General features: G+C 27.6%; 1 protein-coding gene and 2 pseudogenes across 1 annotated transcript; 1 reads left to right on the forward strand and 2 right to left on the reverse strand.

Annotated features, from left to right (window-relative positions):
* Window positions 1-1481: 1481 nt before the first annotated feature.
* Window positions 1482-3011, reverse strand: LOC107632237 (alkane hydroxylase MAH1 pseudogene; annotated as a pseudogene).
* Window positions 3012-9213: 6202 nt separating this feature from the next.
* Window positions 9214-10353, forward strand: LOC110269352 (uncharacterized). Its single transcript, XM_021117139.1, has one exon. It carries the CDS (start codon window positions 9214-9216, stop codon window positions 10351-10353), a length of 1140 nt encoding a protein of 379 aa, XP_020972798.1.
* A 1026-nt stretch (window positions 10354-11379) lies between these two features.
* On the reverse strand, window positions 11380-12909 carry LOC107632236 (alkane hydroxylase MAH1 pseudogene; annotated as a pseudogene).
* Between the last annotated feature and the right edge of the window lie 3020 nt (window positions 12910-15929).

The following is a 15929-nucleotide window of genomic DNA, read 5'->3' on the forward strand; positions in this document are numbered from 1 at the left end:
AAATTGTTCTTGAGCCAAAGAGGATACATTGAGCGCGTCATTGAAAGATTTGAAATGAAAAATGCTAAATCGGTGGTAACGCCGTTGGCTCCACATTTTAGGCTCTCTGGTAAACAATCTCCCACAACAGCAGAGGATAAGGCTTACATGGAAAATGTACCTTATGCTAGTGCAGTCGGTAGCCTAATGTATGCTATGGTGTGTACACGCCCAGATATTTCACAGGCAGTCAGTGTTGTTAGCAGGTTCATGGCAAACCCGGGTAAGGCACACTGGGAAGCAGTCAAGTGGATATTAAGATACTTGAAGGGTACCATTGACACAGGTTTATGCTTTAGTGGAAAATCATGTCAAATTAGCGGCTTTGTTGATTCTGATTATGCTGGTGATCTAGATAGAAGACGTTCTATGACTGGTTATGTATATAAAATACAAGGTGCTCCAGTTAGTTGGCGATCGATGTTACAAGCTACAGTGGCACTATCTACTACAGAAGCTGAGTACATGGCAGTAGCAGAAGGGGTGAAAGAAGCATTGTGGCTAAGGGGTCTTCTAGATGATTTGGGGTTGAAGCAAGATTGCGTGAATCTGAGTTGTGATAGTCAAAGTGCAATTCATTTGGCTAAAAATCAGGTTCATCATGCTCGTACCAAGCATATTGATGTAAGATATCACTTCGTGCGCGATGTTATAGAGAAAGGTAACATTTCTCTTATAAAAGTACACACAGATGAAAACCCTGCTGATATGTTGACTAAAGTAGTGTCAGGAAACAAGTTCCAACACTGTTTGGAATTGCTCAATATTGCTTCATGTTAGGCATTACATGGAGAAATAGAGGAACTACGATTGGTTTGATCCTGAACAAGGGTACGTAGGCAGTCACTGTAAAATTGACGCAACCAGATATGAATACTATACTTTGATCGTCCAAAATTTGAGTAGATTTCAAATTGTGAACGAGGTGGAGAATTGTGAGAATAAAAGAACGGAAGAGAGAAAACAAAGGAGGCAAATAAAGGATGGAAGAGAGAAAATGGTGGATAGTTAAAGAGCTTTTATAGGAAACTATTTTATTTATAGAAGTTAAAAAACTATATAAATGAGTGAAATCAAAATGTATTCAATTCAAAAAAAAAAAATAAAAATCAAAGGAATTCACATATCCATAGCAATTATTCATTTTCTTTCCTTTTTTTTTTCTCTTTAGTAATTATATAGCGAGTGCATTATTGTGAGTAGTGTTCAATTTCATATTACTTTGTAGCTATTAGAAGTCAAAATTCCGCTGCAGACTCAACAGTATAAAATATAGAATATAAATACATTTCGAAAATAAATTAAACTATACATGTATTTATACACAAATATATTGGTGGCTGATTTTAATAGCCGACTTTAATGTACAAATAACATTTTTGTAAGATGAAATATAATGTTCGTAGAATAATGGAGTCCATAACATGTAGATGCCCCTAAATCTAATTATTAATACCTCTTTTAGTAACCTTGACCTTCAAGCCATGTTTCATGTGAAGAATAATAGAAACACATGGACACACATTATGCCCTTCCACCACCTCAAACTGAAAATTGCAGAGCAAAGCAATGGCGATGATCTTCATCTGAATAAAGGTTATATTTTTACCCAAACAACTTCTTGGGCCTGCATTGAAAGCTATGAACTTGTAAGATGGTATGTGTATGATGCTTCCCTTTTCAGAAATCCACCTCTCTGGCTTAAACTCCAAGCAATCTTCTCCCCATATTTGTTCCATTCTTCCCATTGAATATGGAGAGTAAATTACAATAGTATTTGCATTAACACGATGTCCACTAGGGAGTACATCAGATTTAACTGCACATTTGTGCTCAAAAGGAACTGCAGGAAAAAGTCTCAATGCTTCACACAAAGCTCCATGCAGGTAAACTAGCTTGTTAAGATTTTCTAATCTTGAAGTGATGAGCCAATATTCTTCTTTGGTTATAAAGTTTGCTCTGATTTCTTCAAGGATTTTGGCTTCAACAACAGGGTGGGTTGAAACTAGCCAGAAAAACCAACTGAGACTTGAACTAATTGTATCCCTTCCTGCTGCTAACAGAGTCAATGCATTGTCTCTTAGAAACTTGCGATCTATTTGTTCCATTCCACTTTCCTCCACAAGAGCTTTGAGCATGTTAAATGTTGGTTCATCATCATCTTTGGTGCAATTGACTTTGCTTTTCTCTTGGAATGTAGATGATATACACTGATGCAAGAATTGGTCAATTATTTTTTCACATTCAGTGTAGCTCTTCCCTCGTCCAATTTGGAGCCATTTCTGAAGCTTCCACACAAATCTTGGGACAATGTGTCTGTAAAACATTACATCCTCCATCATGTTGAAAGCTTTCTCGAAAGCAACTTCCGGGAACTCGATGAGCTTGTTAGGAAGGGATTTAGGATCAAACCCCAACACTATGGAGCAGATGTTGTCAAAACTGATTCTCTGAAAGATGTCTTGCAAGTCCACAACAGTTCCTGATTCTGATACATCATTGAGAAGTGGAACTAGGCAACTGTGGAGCTTCTTATGAATGGTTTTGACCACTAAACTCTCAAACGAGTTTTGTCTGAACAATGAATGTAGTATGTTCCTATTATGCTTCCATTTGTGGGAATCAGTGTTAAAGATACCATCTCCGAGTATTTCAAAGATCTCATAGAACTCAGAGCCTTTGATGTAGTTGTCAAAGTTCTTGCTAGTAATGTGGTGCACATTCATAGGATCACTGGTGATGAGAAAGTTGTGGTTTGTGAACCAGGGGCCTTTGAACAAAAAAGTACCTCCACATTGCTTCAAATTGGTTGTTGTGTGATCATGGATATTGGAAAGATTACATAAAGTCCCTGGAAGCATACCAAAGAAGGGCCAATTGGTGAGGCGGTTATTTCTATTAGACCTCCATGTGTGGATAAAGAAGAATGAGACAATGGCTGCAAGAATAGCAATAAGCTCTAAGAAGTCCATCAAGATCTATATGCATGACCATTGACGAGGTTTCTGACAATGCTAAACTTATATAGGCGCACAATGCTTCTAATAAAGATAATATTATACTGAAAAAAAAAATATTTATACACCAAAATTACTTATCAAAATTACTTATTATTTATTTATTTTATTTTTAACGTATATTTTATATTTAATATATTATTTTATTTTAATAATTAATTTTAATATACAACTCGAAAAAAAGATACAATCGAAGTCAGAAGATATGAATAGAAAGAAATTTAAAATTCATACCACATTAGCAACGATTTAAATGCCAAAACAATTAATGATTTATTTGATTTGATCGAAAAAATATTAGATTATTGAATATTTTTTTGACCACATTAAGTTATTTATTATAACTAATTAATTATATTAATTTTTATTTAATTGAGATAGATATCAAATTATTTAATATTTTATTTAACCATATTAACTATAACTAATTAGTTATATTAATTATTTGATTTGACTGAAATAAATAAATTGATTTTGCTTTAATTTACATTAATTTTTTTGCCTTATATTTTTTAATTAATAATTTTTAAAAATATATATTATAATTAATTATTTATTTAATTTGATTTAGATAAATATCAAATTTTTTAATATTTTATTTAACGACATTAACTATAACTAATCAATTATATTAATTATTTGATTTAACTATAATAAATAAATTATTTTATTTTAACTTGCATTAATTTTTTTGTCTCTTATGTATTTTGATTAATAATTTTTAAAAATGTTATAATTTTTACATACCATATTTATAAGATATCTTTTATTTATTTAACTTATTTTATTGAGTCAAATAATTATAACTAATTTTTTATATCAATGATTTAATTTAATTAATTCAAATTTGATTCAATTTTTTTATCATATTAATATTTAAGTCGTTATTTACCAAAATTTTTTCTTTATTTTTTTTATCTTAAATATTTTGATTTTAAATTTTAAATTTTTATTTATTATTTATATTTTTTATATTTTATAATCAAATTTAATATTTCTATTAATATTTTTTTGTAATTTATTATCTAATAGTTATATCCACCATCAATTATATAATCGTAAATATTTTTTTAATTTATTAAAAAAATATAATTTTTTTTTATTTTACTTATTTTTATATTTTATAACTTATTCATTGTAAAAAGACATATATATTAAAAGAATTTATTTTTTTTACCAATTACTCTTTCTATTGGTAATAGTATTTTTTTCTCCTATGAAACATTATTTCTATTACTCAACTTTTTTATAAATTATAAAAGATTATTATCTTTTTTATTTTACCCAACACATTATTACTTAAGAGAAATATTAGAAGCATCATAATTTATTATTTTTTATTAATTTAATTTTTTAATTTAATATTTTTAATTTAATAATTTAATAACATACTTTATTCTATATTTTAAAATATTAATGATCTAATGGTCAAAAACAACATATAATTCGGATGACCAACAATATATAAATCTTATTAGAAAAAGTATAGGTAACCAACAATATTTTTGAACAATGTATAAACAATGTGAATTAATAAGATTAAAAAAGTAAATTTAATTAGTAGTATTAAATTAGGGTGTATTGTATTTTCATTTGATTGGTGATTGTTCATATTGTTCAAAATAGTCATTGTTTACCTAGCACTCCTGTCTGATTAAAGCCTCCCGTCATCATATTCCTCCAACACAAGTAGATAGTTACACCAATTATATCTTTATCTTTATCTTTATAGTAATACAAATGGAGAGCTCATATGCTGACGTGGTGTTCATACGTTGAGTCTGGAAGTCTATTTGCTTAGGTGTCGTCACTAGAAATTTTTAGATTTATATTTATAAATTATAAATTATTATTTGCTTAGGTTGTTATTTTCAAATTTTAAATTATTTATTTGGGTTGTTATACTTAGGTTGTTATTTTTTAAATTTTAAATTATTTTACTTAAGTTGTTATTTTTTAAATTTTAATACTATTTTTTAAAAATTTGTTGATTTTTTTAGCACTATTTTTTAAATTTTTATAGATTTTTTTCAAAAATTACAGCTACATACCTAAATTTAAATATATATTTACATTAATTTAGAATTTTAAAAATTGTTAATATATTTATTTACTTTAATTCAAATTTAAATTAAAATCAATCAAATTTAAAAAATTTTAGCTATGAGTCAACTATAAAAATATAAGTTATGAGATATGTGTAGCACCACAATTTAAAGTACATCAAACCCTTTCTTTACATACATCCAAAGTCTAAAATTTCTCTACTTATTCCAATGGATGCTATTTACAAAATCGCAGAAATCAAACCTACAATCGACAATTTGTGTGTACGTATACGAGTGATACGGTTATGGACGCTATAAAATTACGATAATTCTTCGTTGTCATACTCAATTGAGATGGTTTGGTTGGATGAAAACGTGAGTTTTCTACTAATATTTTTTTATTTTATTTTAAATTTATATTATTTATATTTTAAATTTGTTTGTTTATTCCCATCTAATTGTGCTTTGATTTTTGTGTAGAGATACTTGATCCACTTCTATTGGTAAGTTCTAACTAATATTTATTTCTAAAAATATTAGTGAAAATATTTTTAATGTTAATTTTTATATTATTTATTATTAATATATTATGTAATACCATGCAGAAAGGAGATCTATCGGATACACCTACACTTTTTCTCAATCTAATAGATAAGATCTTTCTCTTCATTGTTGAAGTTTAAATATCTGATAATCCACATTTTTCACCTTTTTATAAAGTTAAGAAGATGACTCATAATGTGGACCTTATAAATAAATTCAAAAAAACTCACTCTATTCAAATTGTGAGTACAGCTATAAGTGTACTCTCCGTTAAAAAGAAGTTTATTTTTCTCTTCCTTGATCATTAGTAGTATCTAATTTATAAATAATAATTAATAACTAATTATAATTTTAGGATGTTGACTACACCGGTGGTTTGTTTCCAACTTCAAAGGCTTCATCAATCATTGAAGGGAAAAAAGTAGAAAGTGTTGAGGTATTTGTTAAAAAAATGAATTTTTTGTTTGTTTATTTTCTCAAAGTTAGATCTTTATTTTATTAAAAAAATATTATTGAGATAAAATCAAAGGTGAGAAGGAAGTCTTTAATTTAACGTAGTATTTTGTATAGAATTTGTTACTTAAATTCTCCAATGAAGTTGCAGACAATGATGAATTCGAAGTATTGGAAAATGCTTTTACACCAACCAAGCGACTATACTCGGAGTCGGAAGATTCGAAGGTGCAAGGAGATACCTCAACTTATAAGAAGATCACGATTGAGAATGAAACTTGAGAGTTGAGAATTTGGATGCACATGTTTTAGAATCCCTTTTAGAGTATATCTAATAAAATAATGCCAAGCATATGTTTGTTTTGGTGGAAACATTGTCTTTTCTTGAGTTGTTATTTTTCTTTTGGTTCTTTTGGATTTTTATGTTCGGAATTTAGAATTTTTTTAAATATAAATTGAAGTTATTTGGTTATTACTTATGATTTTATTTTTAATTCGATTCACACTGTTGATATTCTATTAATTTCTAATTTAGTATTTAATGTCATAAAGTTATAAATTTCTCATATGAATTATTATTGATATAATTAAGTTAGTTATTGATTTTTAATGTGTATTTATTTTTTAAAAAAATCTAATTATAATTTTTAATTAAAGTATTATGTTTAAAATTTTAAATTTAAATTCAAATAAACTTTTTTTTTGAATTTTTAAGTAAGCAATTGGGTTTGAGAATATTTTTTAAAATTTTATATAATTTATAAGTTATTATGCTAATTACAAAAGATTATATTAAAGTAAATAGAATTACCAGTCTTATTAAAATGTGCGGTTATTTATACTATTTAAAAGAAAATTTTAATTTGACATTTTTCTATATTTAATTCTGTTTCTAATGTTACTCCGACAAAATTGAATTAATTTATAAAATTTTATTTAAAAATTTAAAATTTGAAATTCTAATACTAATTCCTAATTAAGTGACTTCTTAACCGTTTCGATTTTTAAATTTAAATTTGTTTACTTGCCACATTTATAAATTTTTTCTTTACTCAATTTATATTGTTATCTTTTAAATTGTTTCTGCACAATAGAAGTACTTTCATTTTTTTCTCTTTTTAAATATTTTTTCTAAATTTACGTAATTTATAAGGTTATTAATTTTTAGATTGTATTTAATTTTATTTATTTTTATTGACAAATAATAGGATTGACACTATTTATGATGAAACTAATAAAATTATTTTTAAATTAACAAATTTCTATATTCCTGATGAACAACGAACATTTTAATTAAAAAATTTTATTTAAAAATTTAAAATTTGCACTAGCTAATTAGTAAACTCTATTTAAAAAATTGAAATTTGAAATTCTAATACTAATTTCTAATTAAGTGAACTGTTTCGATTTTTAAATTTAATTTTTTTATTTGTCACATTTATAACTTTCTCTTTACTCTATTTACATTGTTATTTTTTAGATTGTCTCTGTACAACAATAGAGGTGCTTTCATCTTTTTCTCTCTTTTTAATTATAAGCTATTCATTTTCAATTTCTTTATTCAAAGAAATGAATAAAAAGATTTTAACTATTAGTTGAATTTATTGACTGGGAGATTAAACTTATATTTATTTAAAAAAAGAAATTTTTGTGAAAAAATATATATTATTTTTCGTAAAATATATTTACGTAATTAAATAAATGAGAATGAAAAGAAAATTACAATATTTTCTATACATTATTTAGCTATTGACAAGTAATAAATTATTAGTTTATATTGTCTTCGTAATATTTTATTAAATTTGTTTATAAAAAATTTACAGGAAATCCGAGTGATAGTTCCAATGGTGTGCATTTTGAATCGGTGTTGTTGGACATTACAAATAGCAGCATCAATACAGGTTGATTTTTGGATGAATTTTTTTTCTAAAACTTGCTTATGTGAATATGCATCCACTTTATGTATTTTGATTTTCCTACCATTTATTCAATTATAAACTTTAACAGAAAATCTGTTCAAAACTAATGTCTCGAATTATCTTATTTAAGTAATAACCCAACACCATATCGACCAAGATCTCCAACTACTAATCCACACTTTGTAGGTGAAAAAGAACAATGTACCAATATTAATAGTATTAGTAATTCGGGTATCACACGTGGAGTATATGATAGCATATGTCATCAAACAAGTCAACAACAGCTTCAACAAACATTAAATAATATCGACCAGTTACAAAGCCAGCTTATGTTAATATGCTTTTATTACCTAAAGATCAAACATTTAAATTTTCAATTGGTCTATTAAAAACAATCTTTGGTATATGCTATATAATTATTATAGATTCATTATAGCACACAAATTGAATTAGATTGGTCTTCAGTGATGAGATTAACCTTTCATTTGCCTGGAGAGCAAAATATCATCTTTAAAGACGATGATGATCTTCAGAAAATCGTGGAAGAAGAGAAAAAAAAATGTACGATGTTCTTAGCATGGATGGAGGCCAATAAAAAATTTGAATAAGGTCAAATTTTGACATATACTGAATTTCCAAATCAATTTGTTTATGATAGAGAAGCAAGGGAATGACATCCACGCAAACAAGAGTATTATATCGGGAGGTTAAACTATGTTCCATCGGGTACAAGTAATATTTATTATATGAGAATTTTGTTAGTTGTTCAGAGAGGTTGCACAACATATGAGTCTATTAGGACAGTTAATGAAATTACATATTCTAGCTTCCAAGATGCTTGATATTCTATGGGACTACTATGCGATGATAGAAAATTCATTACACCTATTAATGAGGTAGCTGAACTTGCATCTGGTCATCAATTGAAAAAATTATTTACAATACTACTGATATTTAATAGCATTAGCAATCCAGAGCGTGTTTGAAATGCAACTTGAATGTTATTAGCTGATGGAATACTATATGAGAGGAGAAAAGTTTTGAAAAATCAAGGTATTTTACTACGTCTTTTTTTAATATCAAGATTGTATTCTCTTATTATTTTTATTTTTATTAATAATATTAATAGTTTTATTTTGGAATTACTTATTAAATATTTCATAAAACCACCATGTGCTTTTACTAGGACTAAATATGACTGATGACAAATTGAAAAACTTCTGCCTTTTTGAGATTGAGAAGATACTCAACAGCAATGCGAGATCTTTAAGAGATTATCAATCAATGTCATATCCTGAGATGTCTGATGTTCGCCTTTTTCAGAATAAGCTAATAGAGGAGGAGTTAGCATATGACACAAATGAGTTGACTCATACAAACTTATATACGGAACAAAAGATGACTCATGAGCAAAGGTTAGTATTCGATGAGATACTCAATGCTGTTATTACAGACTCTGGTGGTTTTTACTTCCTTTATGGGCATAGTGGGTGTGGTAAGACATTTATTTGGAATGGACTTTCTTCTGGTATTCGGTCTAGAGGAAAGATTGTTTTAAATGTCGCATCCAGTAGAATTGCGTCTTTACTCCTATTTGGTGGCAGAACGGCTCATTCTAGATTTTCAATACCCATTACAATTACTGATGAATTTACTTGCAATATTAATTATAGCAGTTTGAAGGTTGAGCTGCTCATCCAAAGTAGCTTAATAATTTGGGATGAAGCTCCAATGCTCAATAAAATGTGCTTTGAAGCACTTGATCGGACGCTCAAGAATCTTATGTCAGTTACCGATCAACATAAGACACATCAACTATTTGGTGGTAAGGTTGTTGTTCTAGGAGGTAATTTCAGACAGATACTTCCGGTGATACCGAAAGGGAGTAGACACGATATATTAATATCATTTATTAACTCATCCCATCTGTGGTCGTTTTGTAAGGTTCTGAAACTGCATACGAACATGAGGCTTCTAATGTCTTCTTCAGATCAAGATGAAGGTGAAATGAAGAGATTTGTTAATTGGATACTTGATGTTAGAAATGGAAATATTGGTTTTGTTGTTGGTGATGAATCAGAAATTAAAATTTCAGATGATCTATTGATTACAACTATTGATGACCCTCTCTTTCATTTGATAGACTTTGCATATCCAAATTTGTTGCAAAGTATGTCAGATTACATGTATTTTCAAAGTAGGGCAATTCTTACACCCACGCTTGAGAGTGTCGAGAAAGTAAACGATTTTATCTTGACAATCTTTTCAGGGATGGAAAAGGAGTATTTGAGTTCTAATACATGTCAAGCTGATGAGAATGAAGATGTACAATAAGAGTGGTTCACACCAGAGTTCTTAAATGACATCAAATGTTCAGGACTACCCAATCACAAGTTGACTTTGAAGCCAGGAGTCGCTGTAATGCTACTGCGAAACATAGACTAGACTTCAGGTTTATGCAACGGGACAAGATTAATAGTTAACGAACTTGGCAGCAACATAATTGGAGCGACGGTAGTGACCGGTAGAAATATTGGAGATAAAGTGTACATTCTAAGAATGAACTTGATTCCTTTAAATTTAGGATTGCCATTTAAGTTTCAACGGAGACAATTTCCATTAACAATATGCTTTGCAATGACCATTAACAAGAGTCAGGGTCAATCATTATCACATGTAGGACTTTACTTGCCAAAATCAGTGTTCACCTATGGACAACTTTATGTTACTTTGTCAAGAGTTAAGAGTCGCAGTGGCTTCAGGGTTTTAATTCTAGACAAAGATGGCAATCCAAAGTCATCAACAACAAATGTCGTGTTTAAAGAAGTTTTTAATAATATTTAGATAAATAATATTATTTTTATTTTAATAGCATGTTATGATTTACACTTTTATATAAATATTTACTATAGATATAACAAATTTATCTATAATTTTGTTTTCAGATTTGAGATGAAATGTGTAACAAGAAGTACATCATATGCCAATTGCTTTTCTATTGAAGTTAGTAAGATACTAGATTGTCGATAAATTTTTATTAGCCTTTTAATATAAAATTTAATATAAAATTGACATACTATTATTACAGTTATATATGTTCTTATTTTTTCATGTTTCTCTTCTTATGGTTCAAGAATATTATAAACTTTAAACTCTTCTATTTGCCTTTTATTTTGAATACTAGTATATGTATATATCAAATACAAAGTTTGTAAGTTAAAGATCGATGACGAAGAAATACAGCTGATAATATGCTTATTACTTGTTCACTTAATTATCTCATACAGATGACAAGATGATATATAAAACGTACAACAATAATGGACCCATATATATATATAGATACCCCTTAAATATATTCTAATTAATACCTCTTTTAGTAACCTTGACCTTCAAGCCATGCTTCATGTGAAGCACAACAGATACACTTGGGCACACATTATTATGCCCTTCCACCACCTCCAATTGAAAATTCCACAGCAAAGTAATGGCGATTATTTTCATCTGAATAAAGCTTATATTTTTACCCAAACAACTTCTTGGGCCTGCTTGAAAAGCTATGAACTTGTAAGATGGTATGTGTATGATGCTTCCCTTTTCAGAAATCCACCTTTCTGGCTTAAACTCCAAGCAATCTTCTCCCCATATTTGTTCCATTCTTCCCATTGAGTATAGAGAGTAAATCACCATACTATTTGCATTAACACGATGCCCACTGGGGAGTATATCAGATTTAACTGCAGATTTGTGCTCGAAAGGAACCGGAGGGAAAAGTCTCAATGCTTCACACAAAGCTCCATGCAGGTAAACTAGCTTGTTAAGATTTTCTAACCTTGAAGTGATGACCCAATTTTCTTCATTGGTTATGAAGTTTGCTCTGATTTCTTCAAGGATCTTGGCTTCAACAACAGGGTGGGTTGAAACTAGCCAGAAAAACCAACTGAGACCTGAACTAATTGTATCCCTTCCTGCTAATAAGAGACTAATAGCATTGTCTCTTAAAAACTTGCGATCTATTTTTTCCATTTCACTTTCCTCCACAATAGCTTTGAGCATGTTAAAATTTGGTTCATCATCATCTTTGGTGCAGGTGACTTTACTTTGCTCTTGGAAAGTGGATGATATACATTGATGCAAGAATTGGTCAATTATTTTTTCACATTCACTATAGCTCTTCTCTTGTCCAATTTGGAGCCGTTTTTGAAGCTTCCACAAAAATCTTGGGACAATGTGTCGGTAGAACATTGTATCCTCCATCTTGTTGAAAGCTTTCTCGAATGCAACTTCCGGGAACTCTTTGAGCTTGTTAGGAAGGGAGTTAGGATCAAATCCCAACACTATGGAGCAGATGTTGTCAAAACTGAATCTCTGAAAGATGTCTTGCAAGTCCACAACAGTTCCTAGTTCCGATGTATTATTGAGAAGTGGAACTAAGCAACTCTCAAGCTTCTTGTGAATGGTTTTCACAACTAAACTCTCAAACGAGTTTTGTCTGAACAATGAATGTAGTATGTTCCTATTATGCTTCCATTTGTGGGAATCAGTGTTAAAGATGCCATCTCCAAGTATTTCAAAAATCTCATAGAACTCAGAGCCTTTGATGTAGTTGTCAAAGTTCTTGCTAGTAATGTGGTGCACATTCATAGGATCACTGGTGATGAGAAAGTTGAGATTTGTGAGGCAGGGACCTTTGAACAAAAAAGTACCTCCACATTGCTTCAAAGTGGTTGTTGTTTGATCATGGATATCAGAAAGATTACATAAAACCCCTGGTAGCATACCAAAGAAGGGCCAATTAGTAACGGGGCTATTTCTATTAGACCTCCAAGTATGGATAAAGAAGAATGAGAGAATGGCAGCAACAATAGCAATAAACTCTAAGGAGTCCATCAAGATATATATATATGGCCTTATTTTTTGGGTTTGTTTTAAGTGATAACCTGTGATATATGCGTGATGAAGGTTCTGATCGTATACTTATATATAGGCGCACAATGTTTGTAATGATGAAGATAAGATGAGCAGAGCAGAATTAGTAATAATAAATTATATTAGTTTTTTAGATAATAATATTATAAAAAATGTTAAAAAATTATTAAAATTTATTATTTTATATCATCACTTAGTTATTAATATTTAAAAATATGAAATAAAATATGTTGTTAGTAAAAGTGAAAATAGACTAAATCAAACTTTATAACAGAATTTGAGTTGACTTAACTTAAAACCTGATAAAAAATTTGATATATATAATTTTTATTAAAATAAAAAATAAAAAATATTTATATGTAATATGTTAAATTTAATTTTATAATAATATTTAAATTTTTAAAGTATTTAAAATATAAAAAAATATTTATTTATATTTTAACAGACTTAAATAAATTTGATAAACTTATTAGACTATTTTATAAGTGTTGAGTCTGATTTTTTTTTTTGGTGACTAGTGTTGAGTCTGATTTATTAACAAAATTAAGTTTTTAAATTAGTTTAAATTTAAAATTATTTTATGATAAGTCAGACTAGATTAAACCAAATGCAAGTTAGATTATACGTCCTTATTAAGTTATCTGACTTATTTTCATTCTTAATTATTAAATTAAAAAATTATTCTAAAATAATTGAGTTGTTGAGTAAGTAATAAAATCAATAAATTTTGAAATAACATTTCTCTAATATTATATACTAGAAAAAGACAAAAGAGACAGAAAATATTATCTAAGAGGAAGGGTAATTTAGGTTATTAAACTAACATTTATTTAATTTTATGCGAATCATTTAAAATAAAAAACGTAATGTGAATCACTTTAATCACATCTTTATGCAAATCAAAACAGAAAGATTAAATTTAATTAAGTCTTTACATAAATTAAAATAGTCAAATTTAATATATACATTTTTATATAATATCTTAATAAATCTAATCAACTTATTTTAATTTATACTTTAATTTATATATGTATACATGATATCCTAATAAATCTAAAGATAGTGTTTTGATTTAGTCATGCAGATGAGGCCATAGTCATTCAAAACAATCTATTTTGCGTAAAATTAAATGAATGTTGGTTTAATAATGTAAATTATCTAAAGAAAAATATCCAGAAGAGCTTTAAAGTCACACCACATGATAGTGACGGTTTACATGCCAAAACAAGCCCTCTTTCCGTATATCCATAAAATTTGCCAATTATTACTTATCTTTAATGAAAGTAATCAGTGATATGGTTGAATCTTCATTACATGCTTTTTTGTTTATTGTGATTGGGACTATTAGACTAATTAATCTCTCATTGATTTATAGATATTTTGATAAGTAGGATCATTGCTTTAAATTTTTAATTTTTTTTTTCACATTCAAGACAAAAACTAAACCATTTTGACATTTGGTATAATATAATTATAAGCTTATATAATTCTAATTAAGCTTTCTATGTATAATATAATTAAGCTTGTAGATAATAAAGTTATATACATAGTAATAACTAGCTCATGAATTATTAATTATCAACTAAAACAATGTTAATATTTGTTTAAATAAAAAAAATACTAAAAGACTATTAAAATTTATTTTTTTTTTTGGTCCGTAGTTACACATCAATATTTGAACGTATGAATTAAAGTATTTTATTAGATTATTAAACTAAAAAAATTGAATTAATAACTAAAATCAATAACCAAAAAATAATAAATTTTAATAATTATCTAGTATTTCTCTTTAAATAAATAGACTCAATGAGAATTCTTGTATTACTGGTTGCGGTTATTTTTTATACTATACAAAATATTTAAAAAAATGTAAAAGATGCAATTATCATCTCTTAAATTTTGATATGTTTGATATGCATATGCACAAATATTATTGAAAAGTACCGTAATTTAGGACGATTATGGTATGGTGTATTATTGTATCTTTTAATAAAGAGTACATATTATTTTTTTATTAAAAACAATCACAAAAAGTCATGTGTGTAATGTTATATATTTTTTATAAATTAATAAATTTATTAAAAATTTTCATTTTTTACTTAATTCGCTTTTCATAAAAAATTTCCTTATGCACATCCAATAATAATTAAATCCACTTGCATGTATGCACGAATTCACCCTTAGAACTGCATGTAAAGTGTTTCTATTTTATTTTCCGAATTTTTTAATTTTATGAATTAAAAAAACAGCAGAAACTAATTATATTCGAATTATTTATTTCTAACTTTGGTAATGTATTTGCTCACATGATATAAATTTTTATTTGAGACATTTATTGAATTGAATGTAGGATTAAAAAAAAATAAAAAATAGTAATTGTAATAAATCAAATGTCTAATAATATAGTAAAAACATCAATTATTCTAGCATTCGATCGAACATATGTTTCATCTATCTATGGCATACAGAGAAGCAATAAATGAGTTTATACGTAGGGTACCAGCCACTTTAAAGTCTCTAGGTTATCAATCCATTATTACTTTAGGATTGGACACCAAATATATATATATATATATATATATATATATATAAAGGAGAGAAAAAGAAAAGCTGCTATGAATTATAAGAAATTAAAGATTTGGAGAGGAATTGTGGCGGTCCAAAATTGATGTTTGTTTCCAAGTATTCATATAATCTATATCCTTTTTCAAGTTAAAGCTAAGTTAGCTATGCTCAAAGCGAGTCATGAAAAATTCTAGATGAGTTGTTATTATAAAAATGTGTTATTTATAGTTGAGTGGTCAGCTCTAAAAAAATAAAGAATAATGTATTATATTAAAGCTATTCAATAAGCCATAATTAGTTTATTTAATTAGTTACTTATATTAATAGTAACCACTCACTAGATTGTTCATCACTTTCAATAATGAATAACTTTTAGCACCTGTGTATCTTGGATAATATCATACTAACTACCAATT

Source organism: Arachis ipaensis, chromosome B3 (assembly GCF_059453495.1).
Source record: "Arachis ipaensis isolate K30076 ecotype BB chromosome B3, ASM5945349v1, whole genome shotgun sequence".
Lineage (NCBI taxonomy): Eukaryota > Viridiplantae > Streptophyta > Magnoliopsida > Fabales > Fabaceae > Arachis > Arachis ipaensis.